The following is a 15,582-nucleotide window of genomic DNA, read 5'->3' on the forward strand; positions in this document are numbered from 1 at the left end:
TATCATTATCACTAATCAGGAAAAAAAACTTAATTTTCCAGCAGATCTCATGTAATTACATCCATAATGAACCTAGTGATTGTCAAGTTAATTAACATTTCTTAGTGATGCCTTATTATATCAATGGTCACTAAATTCACATTATAGAAGTTATTGGCCCACTTTGGTAAATGTGTAAAATTTTTAACATCTGCATTTGGGTAAGCCCTAATTTGTGTATTTGGACCAAAATATTTTGGCTGATTTTGTTGCATGGATAGTTTATACACCTCTCCCTTTAACTATCATTGCAGCAACTAATATCTATGGTCAAACTTTACTGAGTAACTGATGGATTGTAAGAAACAAAACTATATCCTGGCTATATTTTCTAGTGGTTAATAGGAGAAATTTCCATAAAGCTGGAATGGTGTCAATTTACCCAAAAAAACTGATCTGAAACTTTTTCAATGGAATTCTTTTCTTACTGAAAAACATAAATATAGAATTCCGTCTGAATGATCACAATAACAGTGTTATTCGATACTTTCTTAATTCTAAATAAATTTTTGGTATACCGTAGTTCTGTTCAGGAATTTTTTCTCTGTGCTAAAAAATGAAATGAATACAATGTATTATTAACTTACTTCTTTTAAAACATTATACAAGCCTTTGATTCTCTCATAAGGGAATTCCTCAAGTTTAGACTTATATACATCCATTTTAGACAGAATATCTGACATATTTCTGTGAACCGTCTTCACCCTCATGTTGTAGTACATTCTCTTCTTCATTACAGTGGCCTGAAATGTTACACAATCATAGATATAATGTAATGTCCATTTATTATAAATATATTGTAATAGAATGTCCATTTATTTAAAAAAAAATAAATAACAGCACCTCCATTTTATCATTGTTATACCACAGGCTGACCATTTATGTAGCAATATTTCAACACCAGTACCAGCAAGGGGTTAAACATCGACATAAATCCCTAGCCCGTGGTAAAACAATGATAAAGTGGAGTTTCCTTGATTGTTGATTTCAACTTTAATAGTTAAACAGTTATGGTGCTTTTTCCATATTTTTATAACCCAAGGTAACCTCTGCTATATTTGGCTCTTCCATTCAGTGAACAAACATTACAGAATTAATGCATGTTTTAAGGTTGAGTGTTCATTTTACAATGTACTGAATCACAGTGTAGGTGACGTAATAATACATTTTTTTTTCTTACTTACTGTAAGGCCTTTAATTTTTTTTTCAAAAAGGTCACCAAAGTCAGTTTATAATGTTTTACTTAATATGAATATTAATTTTTATACTTCTTCACTCTTCCTGAATGAATGAAAATGTATTAATAGTTTATTCACATCTAAATGATACCCGTTTACATAAAGAAACAAACTATACCCATTTTAGTGTATATAAGCTACTTATGGCAATAAAAAATCAAACATAGTTGTGGTCTCAAAACCTTGTAAGTATGTTATATTTAGCAAATAGTTAATTGTACGGAGGGTCATATGGCATTATATGCACTGGTATGTCATCCCTAAAAAATTAAATGGACTGAAGTGCAGCTGAGGTCCATATAATTTTTAAGGGCGACATACCAGTCCATATAATGCAAATGACCCTCTGTATGATTAACAATTTGCTATATCATACTTTTCCAGTGAACATGCTTCATTCAAAAAGGTACTCAACTGTACTGTGTGATGCTGAAGATATAATTTTTCTACAACATGCATGCCAATTTTGTCTTTTTTGGCTGTGCCACTGCAAATTTTGCAAATACATGTATGGACTGAGTCTTTTGACTCCTGTATAGACTAATGAAGAAAATCTGCCAAAAGACATTTTTATTTTGATTGAAAATCAAATAACGGAATTGATTCCAGAACTAGACTGTCAATGAAAATAAGCAACACCTACCGGTCCAATATAATTACCAGCCGGTCCATATAGCCTTTTATGCACTGATGCATTTTAAATACGGAAATATACGTATAATTTCTTTAAAGTATTATATTAAAGGAGAAGACCATGTTATTGTGCAAGTCATAAATATCGAAACTACTCCTTTCAATGTTCATGAAAATTAAATTGAAAAAACATTATTCCCCTTTTTTAATTAATTAATTGCGATTTAAAATTAGGCAATTTGAACTTCCTGCATCTATGGGCGCCACCATGATCAGCTGAGTCGTGACGTCACAAAGTCTGTTTGTAAAGTAAAAGTAAATAGGTAATTGATTATGATGTCCGAAGAAATCTCAAATTTGGAACTTTTCCCCTATAGTTTCAACCAAAATAAATAGAAGAAAAGATTGAGGCACAATATGTAAGTGAATGTCAGACAACGTCGACAAAAACCAGGATTTGCTGCCAGAAGACTAGTATGTCATAGGAAAATCTACCTCCAAAGAATGTTTGTGTTGCTGATCAAAAACTTTTAGAATATTCTCTTTTATCATTCCTGCAATCCTAATGTTGACAAGACAACATGTTTTGGTGATTAGATAAACAGGATCGTAGAAATATTTACTGAATATTCTTTGTTTACATATTATTTGCAGTACTTGTATCAGTACCAAACTGACTTAGTGACGTCACAAGCCAATTGGAAGGTTTCGGTTAAAATCAATAAAGTCTGCTTATGATCTTCCTTGAGAAAGGAGAGCTCTGCAAGATGGCTCTCCACTTACATTTCAAAGATTTCGAACTTTGCATAGCCTTGAGCATTTTATAAAAGCGTATTTTGCATTAAAAGTTATTTATTTTTGTTTACGTGGGTATGATTTATCATAAGAGCCGAACTTAATAAAGGTGGCCTTTCCCTTTAAATTATAAATATAATGTAATGGAATGTCAAGTATCATTATATTCATTCAAATTTAAATTTTCAGATGAAAACCAGAAAAAAGCCACGCCAAATTAAAGCACATAACATACTGGTCTTCCAAGTGAAAACATTCCATCATATCAGTTGGCATTTTACTTTGATCTGATGCAAAGAGCTATATTTCAAGGTTTTAACTCTTGCCATGATAAACATACCCAAATACTGTAGGTTAATTACTTGAAAGATAAGACTTGCAGTCTTTCCAACATGTGTTTTTACCATGCAATGTGTGTAGTTCAGTAATGTGTGGTAATGTACTGACCTCTGCAACATCCACAACTGTTTTACTGACATCATACGTGTCGAGTTTGGACAGAGTTGGAAGATGGTATAGAACATGCGTAGAGTAATTACAGAGGAGACTGACAGGTGAGGGTGTATACATGGGATCTTTCATACTCAGACTCTGCAGATGTGGTAACCTCATTAAATGAGTAAGTTCCTGAAATATAAACATCACATAAATATATCATTACTACAAATAGTTTTCAAAAACACACAGAGCAAAATTATTTGTTTGATTAAAGTTCCATTCTAGTTATCTTACAACAGGATAGATTAGTTATAGTTGATCTGGTGTGATACTGCCTGTGAAGACTACATAGTTTATCAGCGATATTTCATGCATTCCAGGACAAGAATATTTGATCAAACAGACTTTGTACAACACTGACAGGCTAAGGGAGATTTCTAGTAAGCTAGCTAACAGAAGTCAACAAGTAGGCATGTCAACCCACTCACAATATTCTGACTTGCAGCCAACCAATCACCACCCTATCTAATAAATAATTCCTAAATAACCCTTGCCTGGCTTAGAAGCAATGACTCCAATACTCAAGGAGTGCACACTATAACAAGATCCTCAAAGTGATCATTTTCCGTGGTGAAAAAGAGACGTCTGAGCTGTGTAAATAAGTTATGATTACACCAACAGATTAAGGCTATCTTCCCTGAGTGAAGTTATATTTATACCAATAGATTAAGGCTATCTTCCCTGAGTGAAGTTATGTTTATACCAATAGATTAAGGCTACCTACCCTGAGTGAAGTTATGTTATTCCCTGATAAATTTAGGTCTTCTAGTTTCTTGTTACCATCTAACGTGTGTCCTAAACACAAGGAAAACACCCATACATCACATGCATAGAATGATATTATAAATCCAGTAAATATATTCTACTATGTACAAAAGACAATCAAAGAACAACTACAAAATCAACAGAAAAAAATAATAGAAAACAACACATCTGCTATTGTTTTAGTTTTATGAAGTAAATATGGTTTTCCAATCATTGAAAAGAAACATCAAGGGCTTTAAATCTGAAGTCTGACAATCTATGTAACATTCTTTTTGACACAAATTTTCACCTATAAAAGGCTATATGTCTGGTGTATGAAGATTCTACATTGTAAATTAGGTAAAGACATGGAACTTTGACCATATGGCCTTCATCTTATAAAAATAAATAAGATTCAAGATAATCAAAATCAACAACTAGGTATTTATAAAGTTTAGTTTAAAGGGTGTGGACTGTAGAGGGGTCACAGCCATGTGACTGAAGGCTGTGGACTGTGGAGGGATCACACGGATGTGACTGAAGGCTGTGGACTGTAGAGAGTTCACAGCGATGTGACTGAAGGCTGTGGACTGTAGAGGGGTTACAGCGATGTGACTGAAGGCTGTGGACTGTGGAGGGATCACAGTGATGTGACTGAAGTCTGTGGACTGTGGAGGGATCACACGGATGTGACTGAAGGCTGTGGACTGTAGAGGGGTCACAGCGATGTGACTGAAGGCTGTGGACTGTAGAGGGGTTACAGAGATGTGACTGAAGGCTGTGGACTGTGGAGGGATCATACGGATATGACTGAAGGCTGTGGACTGTAGAGGGGTCACAGCAATGTGACTGAAGGATGTGGACTGTAGAGGGATCACATAGATGTGACTGAAGGCTGTGGAATGTAGAGGGATCACATGGATGTGACTGAAGGCTGTGGACTGTAGAGGGGTCACAGCAGTGTGACTGAAGGATGTGGACTGTAGAGGGATCACATGGATGTGACTGAAGGCTGTGGACTGTAGAGGGGTCACAGCAATGTGACTGAAGGATGTGGACTGTAGAGGGATCACATGGATGTGACTGAAGGCTGTGGACTGTAGAGGGATCACAACGATGTGACTGAAGGCTGTGGAATGTACAGGGATCACACAGATGTGACTGAAGGATGTGGAGTGTACAGGGATCACAGTGATGTGACTGAAGGTTGTGGACTGTGGAGGGATCACAGCCATGTGACTAAAGGCTGTGGACTGTGGAGCGATCACAGTGATGCGACTGAAGGTTATGGACTGTGGAGTGATCACACGGATGTGACTGAAGGCTGTGGACTGTAGAGAGGTCACAGCGAAGTGACTTAAGTCTGTGGACTGTAGAGGGATCACACAGATGTGACTGAAGGTTGTGGACTATGGAGGGGTCACAGCGATGTGACTAAAGGCTGTGGACTGCGGAGGGACCACAGCAATGTGACTGAAGGCTGTGGACAGTGGAGGGATCACACAGATGTGACTGAAGGATGTGGAGTGTATTACTGTACTTACCAATACTTGTGATTTTATTTTCTGCCAAATTCAACTGTTTCATCTTTATTAAGGAAGATAAATTCTGTAAAAATATAACTTTCAAATGTTAATTTCATAATGGATTGAGCCAAATTCTTTCAAGCAAATGGTAGATTAAATAATACTGGGTAGATGCTGAAGCCAACAAGGATCATTAAAAACAAATATTATATGTCGTTATTATGACATAGCAGGCATGTAAAAATATCAACATAGCTCTGTCTAATAATGGACATAATATGCCATAACGGTCATGGCTACGTGGAAAATATGACAAATTAGGTTTTAAAAAAAAACCTCTTTGCTACCATACCAGCATTAAGACCTGTTTGTTGGCTCTATCTGCAAACACTTATTTTTTGTCATCATCATGATGTTTTGCTGGTAGGTTTGCGTATCAGGGTTTTATTCATAAAAATACATCCTAGTTACTGCCTATCAACCAAAATGTTTGATCAGCATAGCAACAAGAAACATGATACAGAAGGTTAATTTGCATGCCTTATATCATAAAATAGGCATAATATAAATAAAATCATGAGCAATAAAGAATTACAATAGTTTGCTATGTATAAGAGGTAAAGTTCATCCCTAAGACACAATAAAATTATAAAACTATGATCACTTACAGCCCATTAAAAATATTTAGCAAAGTTTAAAGTCCACGGCATTTATTTATTTCCTGGTTGTATGAGTAAATCTAAGTTGCTATGCTGTACAATGTATACTACTACATGTAATAACAACAAAATTAATAAACCTGTTTAATTATAATTGTATTACAATGTATCTACAAACCTCTACATAAGTCATTTAAGGAGACCTAAACAGTGGGTGGCAGATGTTTAAAAAAATTCATCAATTTGAGAGTGCAAATTCCCCTTTTCTTAATAATGGACGTTGTTTTGTTATTTACTGATATTGTAAGAATTGCATAAATAAATTGCATAGAAAGCACTACAAAATTTAAAATAAAGAGAAATAACTCTTTGATCTGTTGATGACTTAATTGATTGGTTAGGGAACATATATTCTGAGCCATCCACTTTTGATACAGAAAAAAAACTCTGTTCTTTCTGACAACATAATGAGTTTAACATTACACTGGAACAAAAATAAATGGGATGATATTTATGCTGTGTTACCCATATCATAGGATCTGACTGGTTTCTACAATGAGTCTCTTAATTGTATCTGAGTGTTACATTCACCTGTTTATCTGTGATTTTATCGTAGTTTTATACAAGCCTCTATATTGGTGATATTATTATAGTTTTATACAAACCTCTATATTGGTGATTTTATTGTCATTCAGCCAGAGAACCTCCAACTCTCCTAAATGATTGATGTTCTCTATAATTTCAATCTGGTTACCATATAAATACAGCTTTCTTATATTTCTGTTGGTTTCTAAATTTTCAATTTTCTGAGAAAAAAAATGTAATAAAAATAATTAAAGTTTTTGCCTTCAAAAAAGGTCAGGTTCACCCATTCCAAAGTTCAATGGGGTATAACTCCCACAAAATTCAATGGATCATAATTTATTGGTAATATTTACAGCTACATATAATGTCCTGTCTGTTGGTATAACTTCCTACAAAGTTTCATGAAATTTTGTGCAGAGGATTCAGAGGAATCACACTTACTAAAGTGTGACAGACGGACATGACAAAAGCAACATGTCTCCCCACCACGGTTGGGTGAGACAATTCTTAAGTACTAAGGCAATACATTGTACCCTACCAGCTGTCAACAAGACAATACATAGTCCCCTACCAGCTGTCAATAAGACAATACATAGTCCCCTACCAGCTGTCAATAAGGCAAAACATTGTACACTACCATCTGTTAATATGGCAAAACATTGTACACTACCATCTGTTAATATGGCAAAACATTGTACACTACCATCTGTTAATATGGCAAAACATTGTACACTACCAGCTGTCAATATGGCAATACATTGTACCCTACCAGCTGTCAATATGGCAATACATTGTACCCTACCAGTTGTCAATAAGGCAATACAATGTACCCTACCAGCTGTCAATAAGACAATACATTGTACCCTACCAGCTGTCAATAAGACAATACATTGTACCCTACCAGCTGTCAATGAGGCAATACATTGTACCCTACCTTCCACAAAATTTATAGGAACTTTTTTTCCTGTTAATATGAACACTTATATAAAGTATCCTCACTACCTCAAATTTTTATCAAATTATGTCTTTAATTTGATTGGCTCTTTAGGTCATTCTGGGACACTTCCGACACTATTTTTGAATAATCCTTGATGTCAATATGTGTGCTGCAAATGTGTCATAAAGGCGTTGGAAGTAGCACAGTCCTGCCACACTTCGGGCACATATTCAAAAATTAGCACGCAAATTTGTGAATACAGTATTTCCACTCACGTAACAAAAACTGATATGTGTAGTTTTGTGAAAACTGTATTTCAATTCACATAACAAAAACTGATATGTGTAGTTTTGTGTACTGTATTTCCAATCACATAACAAAAACTGATATGTGTAGTTTTGTGTACTGCATTTCCAATCACATAACAAAAACTGATATGTGTAGTTTTTGTATCATATTTCCATTCACATAACAAAAACTGATATGTGCAATTTTTTGTACCGTATTTCCATTCACGTAACAAAAACTGATATGTGTAGTTTTGTGTACCTTATTTCCAATCATGTAACAAAAACTAATATGCGTAGTTTTGTGTACTGTATTTCCAATCATGTAACAAAAACTGATATGTGTAGTTTTGTGAATACTGTATTTCCATCATTACAGTGTATCCATCTGCGCCATGAAAACTGATTTGTTCAACGTGTCATAGTTTTCCTTTCCTCTTTCGTCTACCCTGGATTTGACTTTTATTAGCAACTCGGTGGGTGTTTCTAGAAAAGCGGAGGACACTCACCCTAACGGTGCACCTGGTTCATGCTCCCAGTTTTTAGTGAAGCCCAAGTTGCTCATTTGCTTTTGGTACTTTGTATGTATGATTTTAGTTACTTTATGTTCTTTGTTGTGTATGTCTGTTTTCCATGTCTGGTCTTTGTCCATGGATTACGTTCTTTTGATTACTGCTATAAACCTTGGTTCCATTGATTACTCTTCCACTCACAATTAACAAAAACTGATGTGTAGTTTTGTATACTGTATTTCCGCACACATAACTGGCATGTGTAGTTTCAATACTGTATTTCTGCACTCATAACTGATATGTGTAGTTTTGTATACTGTATTTCTGCACACATAACTGGCATGTGTAGTTTTGTGTACTGTATTTCAATTAACAGCTTCTGTATAAACATAACTTGAAGTAATTTTACCTTAACTTGACATTCACAAATCCAAAGTTCCTTGAGAAGTGCCAAGTTGGTCAGTCCATCAATCTTGGAAACAGGTTGACTCATCACAGTCAGTATACTAAGACTAGGAAATTGATTCAAACCAATAATCTTTGGAAATCCAGAGAAGAACATCTCAATCTTGTCAACATTACAGATGTCCCCATTCTGTAACTTACTGTAGTTAATGCCATTATTGGCACACTAGAAAATAATGAAAAAAACTTGAGGCTCCCAGAAGCCTGAATCACTCACCTGGATGTAGTCCTCAAAAACATCATTCCTGACAAAACAGGTTAAAACTGGTCACAAGTTTTCTAAGTACAAAATGTAGTAAAGCAAAATACTAATAGGGTAAGTCTCGTTATGTGACTTAATACTAATAGGGTAAGTCTCATCATGTGACTTAATACTAATAGGGTAAGTCTCGTCATGTGACTTAATACTAATAGGGTAAGTCTCGTCATGTGACTTAATACTAATAGGGTATGTAAGTCTCATCATGTGACATAATACTAATAGGGTAAGTCTCGTCATGTGACTTAATACTAATAGGGTAAGTCTCATCATGTGACTTAATACTAATAGGGTATGTAAGTCTCATCATGTGACTTAATACTAATAGGGTAAGTCTTGTCATGTGACTTAATACTAATAGGGTAAGTCTCGTCATGTGACTTAATACTAATAGGGTAAGTCTCATCATGTGACTTAATACTAATAGGGTATGTAAGTCTCATCATGTGACTTAATACTAATAGGGTATGTAAGTCTTGTCATGTGACTCTGTGGTTTCATGAGATCTAATAATCAAATGCATGGAGATTCATCATTAACACAAAATAAAGAAATACTGATTAAGAACAACAAATATCTAGTTCTACATGATAAAAATGTTAACTTAAGAAAAGCATAAAACAGAGGATTTCCCATTGAAATGTAGCATTTCTAGATTCCGAAGTCGAAGTAAACAATAAAATGCAGATTGATCTTCAGATTCCAAAACATTCTACATTGGAAATTCTGGAAAGGAAAATTAAACTAGAATTAGACTTACAAACATTATTAATTGGAAAGTGAATAACCAAAATACGATCATGAACAATTCATAGATTTAACAAGTGAATAACCAAAATATGATCATGAACAATCCATAGATTTAACAAGTGCATGGAACTTGTGTACCACACAAGTTAAATCTTTAACTTTTCTTGCAAGTAATTATATTTTGGTTATTTACGATAACCAACTGATCATCCTATTTATCATATAAAATATCAGATACAATGCAGATGTTCTCCGTAACTCATTGCCATTTTCAACATAAATTTTAAATTTTGTGATTGGTGGATTGATATTCATGTTGTGACCTCTCTTACATTTTTGTAGTGGTTGCCACTATTACTACTGAACTTTAGAAGATCATAACAATATGTTTTTATCAAAATTAGAATAACAATAAGGATATAGTGCCAATAATTTGACTACATAGAACATGACTGTAGCTGTAGTCTGATGGTCCAATGGTTCAACGGTTCAAAAGTCTGACAGTTCGATAGTCTGACAGTTCGATAGTCTGAGAGTTCAAAAGTCTGACAGTTCAATAGTCTGACAGTTCAATAGTCTGATGGTTTAATAGTCTGATGGTTCAATAGTTCGACGTTTCAATAGTTTGACAGTTTGATAGTCTGACAGTTCAATAGTCTGACAGTTTGATAGTCCGACAGATTTCTAAATAAAAGTTTTTGATTATGCCGATCTACCCAAGTAATTTAGTTGTTATACTCAAGAGTGGTGAAAAGAGAGGGTGAATTTTTTTCAGTTGTATTATCTATGTACATTTGAATGTTTTTGGCGAAACCATTTATTGTCAATTTATTGGAGATCTTTTTCTGTACTGTTACAAATCACATTTTATGGCTAAAATAAATAAAGACCCAAACAACATTCGGTAGAAAAATTTTATAACAGTACGTAGGCTGAGATAACCCCACATGCACCCCTACTCATCAACCAAAACATGATTTTCAGGTACCCTTATACCTCCCATTTACATTTCTTTTTGTCGCCAAAAAATAAACTGAAGCATTTTTGGCTACTTTTCATACCTCTTTGAGACAAAAATCAATTTTTAAGTTTTTTACGCCTATCAAAGGTAATTAGACCAGCTGACCTTGACTCACAATTCATTTAATTAGTCACCTTATGGGTGGTGTCAATCAGATGTAAATACATTATTGAGCCAATCAGAACTCACATCATTTGGTCAAAGGTAAACACCATCATGACCATGTGCATGTGGCTACATACAAGCTTCACAACCCTGTTAAACCATATGATGCATTAAGAAACAAATTTACCTTACGAAAGAATATATTAAATCCAATTTACAATGATTATCCCATCAGGAAGTGTCTAAAACACTTCATTATAAAAGAAAATAGATGACTTCTGTTAATGCTTTTTGATTTTTTTTGGCGAGAAATTCAGTAAACAAATAGAAAGCAGATTCCCCAAATCTAAATAAGGAAACACAGGAGGCATACCAAATTAAGTCATAATATTCAGATATCAAGCAGGAGTATAAGAAAATAAGAGAGATCAAAAAGGGACACAATTAATGGGACATGGCAGTTTGCTAAAAAATTTAACCCTTGAAAAAAGAGTATTAAGATTGTTGAAAATTAATAAATGAAAAAATCTGATTATATTTAAGATAAATTTAATAAAAGGTCAAAATGTTTTAAAATCAGGGACTATATGAATATATAGAAATATAATTTATATAACTTTATAATAAAGTCCTTAATGGATTAAATAAGCAGCCTGAACAAACAGACTGACACACAGAAGATGGACAGACAGGCCACTTCCTTAAATATAACCCCAAAAATGTGTTAGCTGTAAGATAAGATCCTGCAAAGAACAACTGACTATACAAACCACCAAAACAAACTCATTTGTATTAAATATCAATCAAATCTAATCTCTCCAATGGTAAATCCTGTATCCTAGACTGAAGTCAAATGCTACATACATGTACATGTATCTTGCAGCCCTTTCATTAAGAGGTGGTACCAGGTACTTTTACCCTTCTAAACTGTTGAAAGGTACAGCAGAATTTTAAAAATTCATACATTTTTATTAAACAAAATGATGAAAATACCTCCCGCAAAACCAAAGGTACCTGCATTGCAAAAAATTATGAAACCCTTGATCTTGGATATATAACTTTTGTTTTAGTAAACACAAAACTTTATTCTCAAAGTTTTAAATATATACTACTAGTTATACATTTTTATATCAATATAAGTACTGGTAATCTTGTTAAGATTTTTCTGGTGTTTCAACCCCTTTAATTTGTTATATCTTTGATTGTAAATATCAAATACTGGTGAAGCATAGATATTATTTAAGAGAAAAAACTACAACAAAATGTGTGATGGACTGAGAAAAAGAATGATACAATAAATCCTCAAATGAAAATATAGAGGGATCATATATAAACTTAGCTTCTTCGTTTCTCAAGTACAATATTGGCTTATGTCAAATCATTGGACTGTCGAACCATCTGATTACAGAACAGTCGGACTAAAGAGGCATCGAACTGATGGGTGGACCCAACATAGAACAGTAACTTTTGACTAGAAAACATTTGTCCTACCAGTTCTTTCATAGATTCCTCTTCATCCTCCTTCAAAGCCCTGGGTTGGTCTGTGACAGAAGACAGGGATGTGACATCTCCATTCAGATGTGAACTTGAGTCTATAGACATTGTGTTAACTTAATATCACCATATCTACAAAATATACATTGTATCAAAAAAGACTAAAATTGTGTTAATGAACAACTAATGTATCCTTTTTTTTCCATAGTCATGACATTTTTACATCAATATTACATATTTGTAAACCATGGCAATGAAATGCAATAATTTAACCTTTCAAAGTCAGGGAATCTTCTACTAGTTGAAGTAACTTCCATTGAAAATAAAAAATAAAAATGTCTACTAAATATGTTAATACAAGTTTACTGCATCCTACCTACATTTAAATTGAGCAATCTGAGTAACAGATCCATTTTCCAGGGTATGATGTTAACATTTTATAAACCTTGTCCTATTGGGCAACTTGATGAAAATTCTACTTGCCCAAATCTATGTTGTCCTATAGTAAATACGTGTTAAAAGATGAAAATTTAATTGCCTTCCGAGCAAGTATAATATAACTTTTACTTGTCCAAATGGTAGTTTCACTTGTCTTAGACAATAGGACAACCTTTAACGTCATTGAAATAAAGATAGCGTTATATGTATTGAATTTGACAAGTGTTCATTTTTACTTGACAAGTTACGGCAGTTGACAGAAGACATTTTATTCAGTTCTGTTGATATTGGTTTCACTGTTAAATTCTGTAGTATTTTTCATGGTTGGGTTAGCCATACATTTCTTCTATTTGGCAGTAAATTCTTATTATACATTTTCTAACATGCACTCTTATCCTGGCCTTCAAACTGTGCACAATGATTGAGATATTTTACGCTGAAACTAATTTCTTTGGTGGATAACTATTTTATAAATACAGGTTAGTTTCTTTTGTTTTCGTTGCTAACTTTTCGCTAATAATCTGCAGAGTAATGTTTTATCCAGTATGAGTAAGTGTGCGTTTTTGCGCCGCATGATGAATGAAAGATGTGTGTTGAATGAGTGGTTAGAAATGTTAAATATACTCTAGTATAAGATATATTTGTCTTAAACTTAGCTTTCAGCTAAAACCTACTATTTTTGCATAACTAGGGAATTTGCCGTTTTAAATAGACTATAAATAAGTTGGCGAATGAATGAGTACGTAATCGAGCGCACCGTATTGTATGTGTTAAATAGTTTAAAAGTTCAGAGTCTTATTATAACATTTGTGTAATTGTGGTCAATGAGATTTTTAACTGTATGAGTACAAATCAATTGTTACGGTGATTTAAAGGTTTCGTTTACTCAAAACCAATTATCTTGTTATACAGGTATAATTCACCAAATGTCAGGTACACTAAGACAAATTTAGCCTTTTGCACCTTGATGCAAGGTAAGCTAGGTTGCTATGGTTTTAACTATTTCTGTCATTTTGTTTTGCTATAATATTGACCCTTGTCTAACATGGTATGTAGTATATCTTTTGGTTTAGTAAGTTACTGATATTGCAGAGTTTTGCATTTCTATCGTGACTGTAAATGAAGTAGCTTCTAATCAGTATTTTATTCTTATTTTAATACTTCATACTTTTAGACAATGTATGAGTTACGAATAGTCATATAGAACATGCAAGCATACACACTTTGTTTTTATTTGAGCTAATTAGAATCACTTCATTATACGAAACACAATTTGTATACACAGTTATTAATAAAATGTAGATATTTGACATATGGTTACCAGATATCTTATGATTGTACTTATTTTTATAGGGCTTTTTCTTCGGATAAATATTGTGAACGATCCTGCCATATATTGCCATCTTATGAATAAAAGCTCTGAACCTAAGTGTGTTTGATTGATCAGCCCTCAGATGAAGTGCTGCTACAAATCTGTTACAAAAGCAATTTTGGGTTAATAGTGATATGACTGTACTTATATCTTACTTTACTGCCAAACTTCAAGTCTAAATTGCTTTAGCAGCTTGTTGCAATTATTACCTATTGTTCCCTATTTTCAAATTAGTGGAAAATAACACATTTAACACATTCAATGATTAATACTTATCAACAATGCATCACTTTGAACAAAAGATATTTAAGAAAAAAAATGAAAAGATATGGTGAAACACAACAAATGCACCAGCTTATATTGATATCAACTTAAATACAAAATGCATGTAGTAAATACTTTCAGAGATCATCAAAAGGTCTTCAACAAGTAAAAATACACCTTGAAGTAAACTCTGAAAGGTCTTGACAACAAAAGTAATCTACCCACAGTAACAGAATGATGATGCTTCTTTGAAATCAACAAATAATATGCTTTGCAGGGTGAAACTTGATACACCTGCAAATGTACATTCGATTACATGTTGGAATATTGGGTTTTAAAAGGAAACCATCTGTGTAATTTTCATTACATTCACAATAAAGTCAAGCAAGCATTGATAGTGATTGTGCCCATCTCTGGAAAACAAATATGAACGGCACTTTAACTTATTCTGAATTTGATGAGTATTCAAACACAACGAAAACATATCAGTACTAGTTAATCAAATATTTTAAATTCTTTAAATCAATGAGTAATTGTATATTTAACAAATTAATTAATTATTCTCATAAAAAGTAATTGCCAAGCAAAAAGAACAATGCATGTTTTTATTGCAACTTTTCCCCAGCTTTTTAAAATGATTTGCATGGAAGCCAACTCAATGTAATTTAGAGCTCCTGAAAAATTTGTATAAAAACACAGGCTGAAAAATTACCTTAAAGTGAGAGAATTACTTTCACCAGTGCTGATGTAACTACTTGTGGTATCGTCTATCGATTTGACAAAGTCCAAATTTGACCCAAACCCTTTAAAATCTTATACGAACAACTACATATCAGACAAAATAAACAAATTGTTCATGCAAGTAGTAAATCACTCCTAGGTTTACGTCATTGCGAGAAAAAGAGTAGAATTGTAACCTAATTTTGGAGAGTATCGGGCATATGACATGGTTACTTTATCG

General features: G+C 33.5%; 1 protein-coding gene across 7 annotated transcripts in view; it reads right to left on the bottom strand.

Annotated features, from left to right (window-relative positions):
* Positions 1-15,582, bottom strand: part of LOC148623241 (leucine-rich repeat-containing protein 9-like) — an 81,045-nt gene that overhangs the window by 65,245 nt on the left and 218 nt on the right. For 6 of the 7 annotated variants that reach the window (XM_088564924.1, XM_088564927.1, XM_088564926.1 and 3 more), the window contains exons 2-8: positions 12,545-12,679; positions 8,863-9,084; positions 6,798-6,938; positions 5,492-5,555; positions 3,928-3,998; positions 3,153-3,332; positions 627-782 (exon numbers count right to left, since the gene is read on the bottom strand). In XM_088564924.1, coding sequence (XP_088421050.1) covers positions 627-782; positions 3,153-3,332; positions 3,928-3,998; positions 5,492-5,555; positions 6,798-6,938; positions 8,863-9,084; positions 12,545-12,655 — 945 coding nt within the window. In that variant the 5' untranslated portion in view covers positions 12,656-12,679. Of the gene's footprint in view, positions 1-626; positions 783-3,152; positions 3,333-3,927; positions 3,999-5,491; positions 5,556-6,797; positions 6,939-8,862; positions 9,085-12,544; positions 12,680-15,333; positions 15,568-15,582 lie in introns of those variants that run through there. The other variant, XM_088564925.1, reaches the window with a different exon arrangement.

The sequence above is a fragment of the Perna viridis genome, chromosome 2, assembly GCF_037379345.1.
Source record: "Perna viridis isolate PV_CMFRI_1.1 ecotype Kerala chromosome 2, ASM3737934v1, whole genome shotgun sequence".
Classification (NCBI taxonomy): domain Eukaryota; kingdom Metazoa; phylum Mollusca; class Bivalvia; order Mytilida; family Mytilidae; genus Perna; species Perna viridis.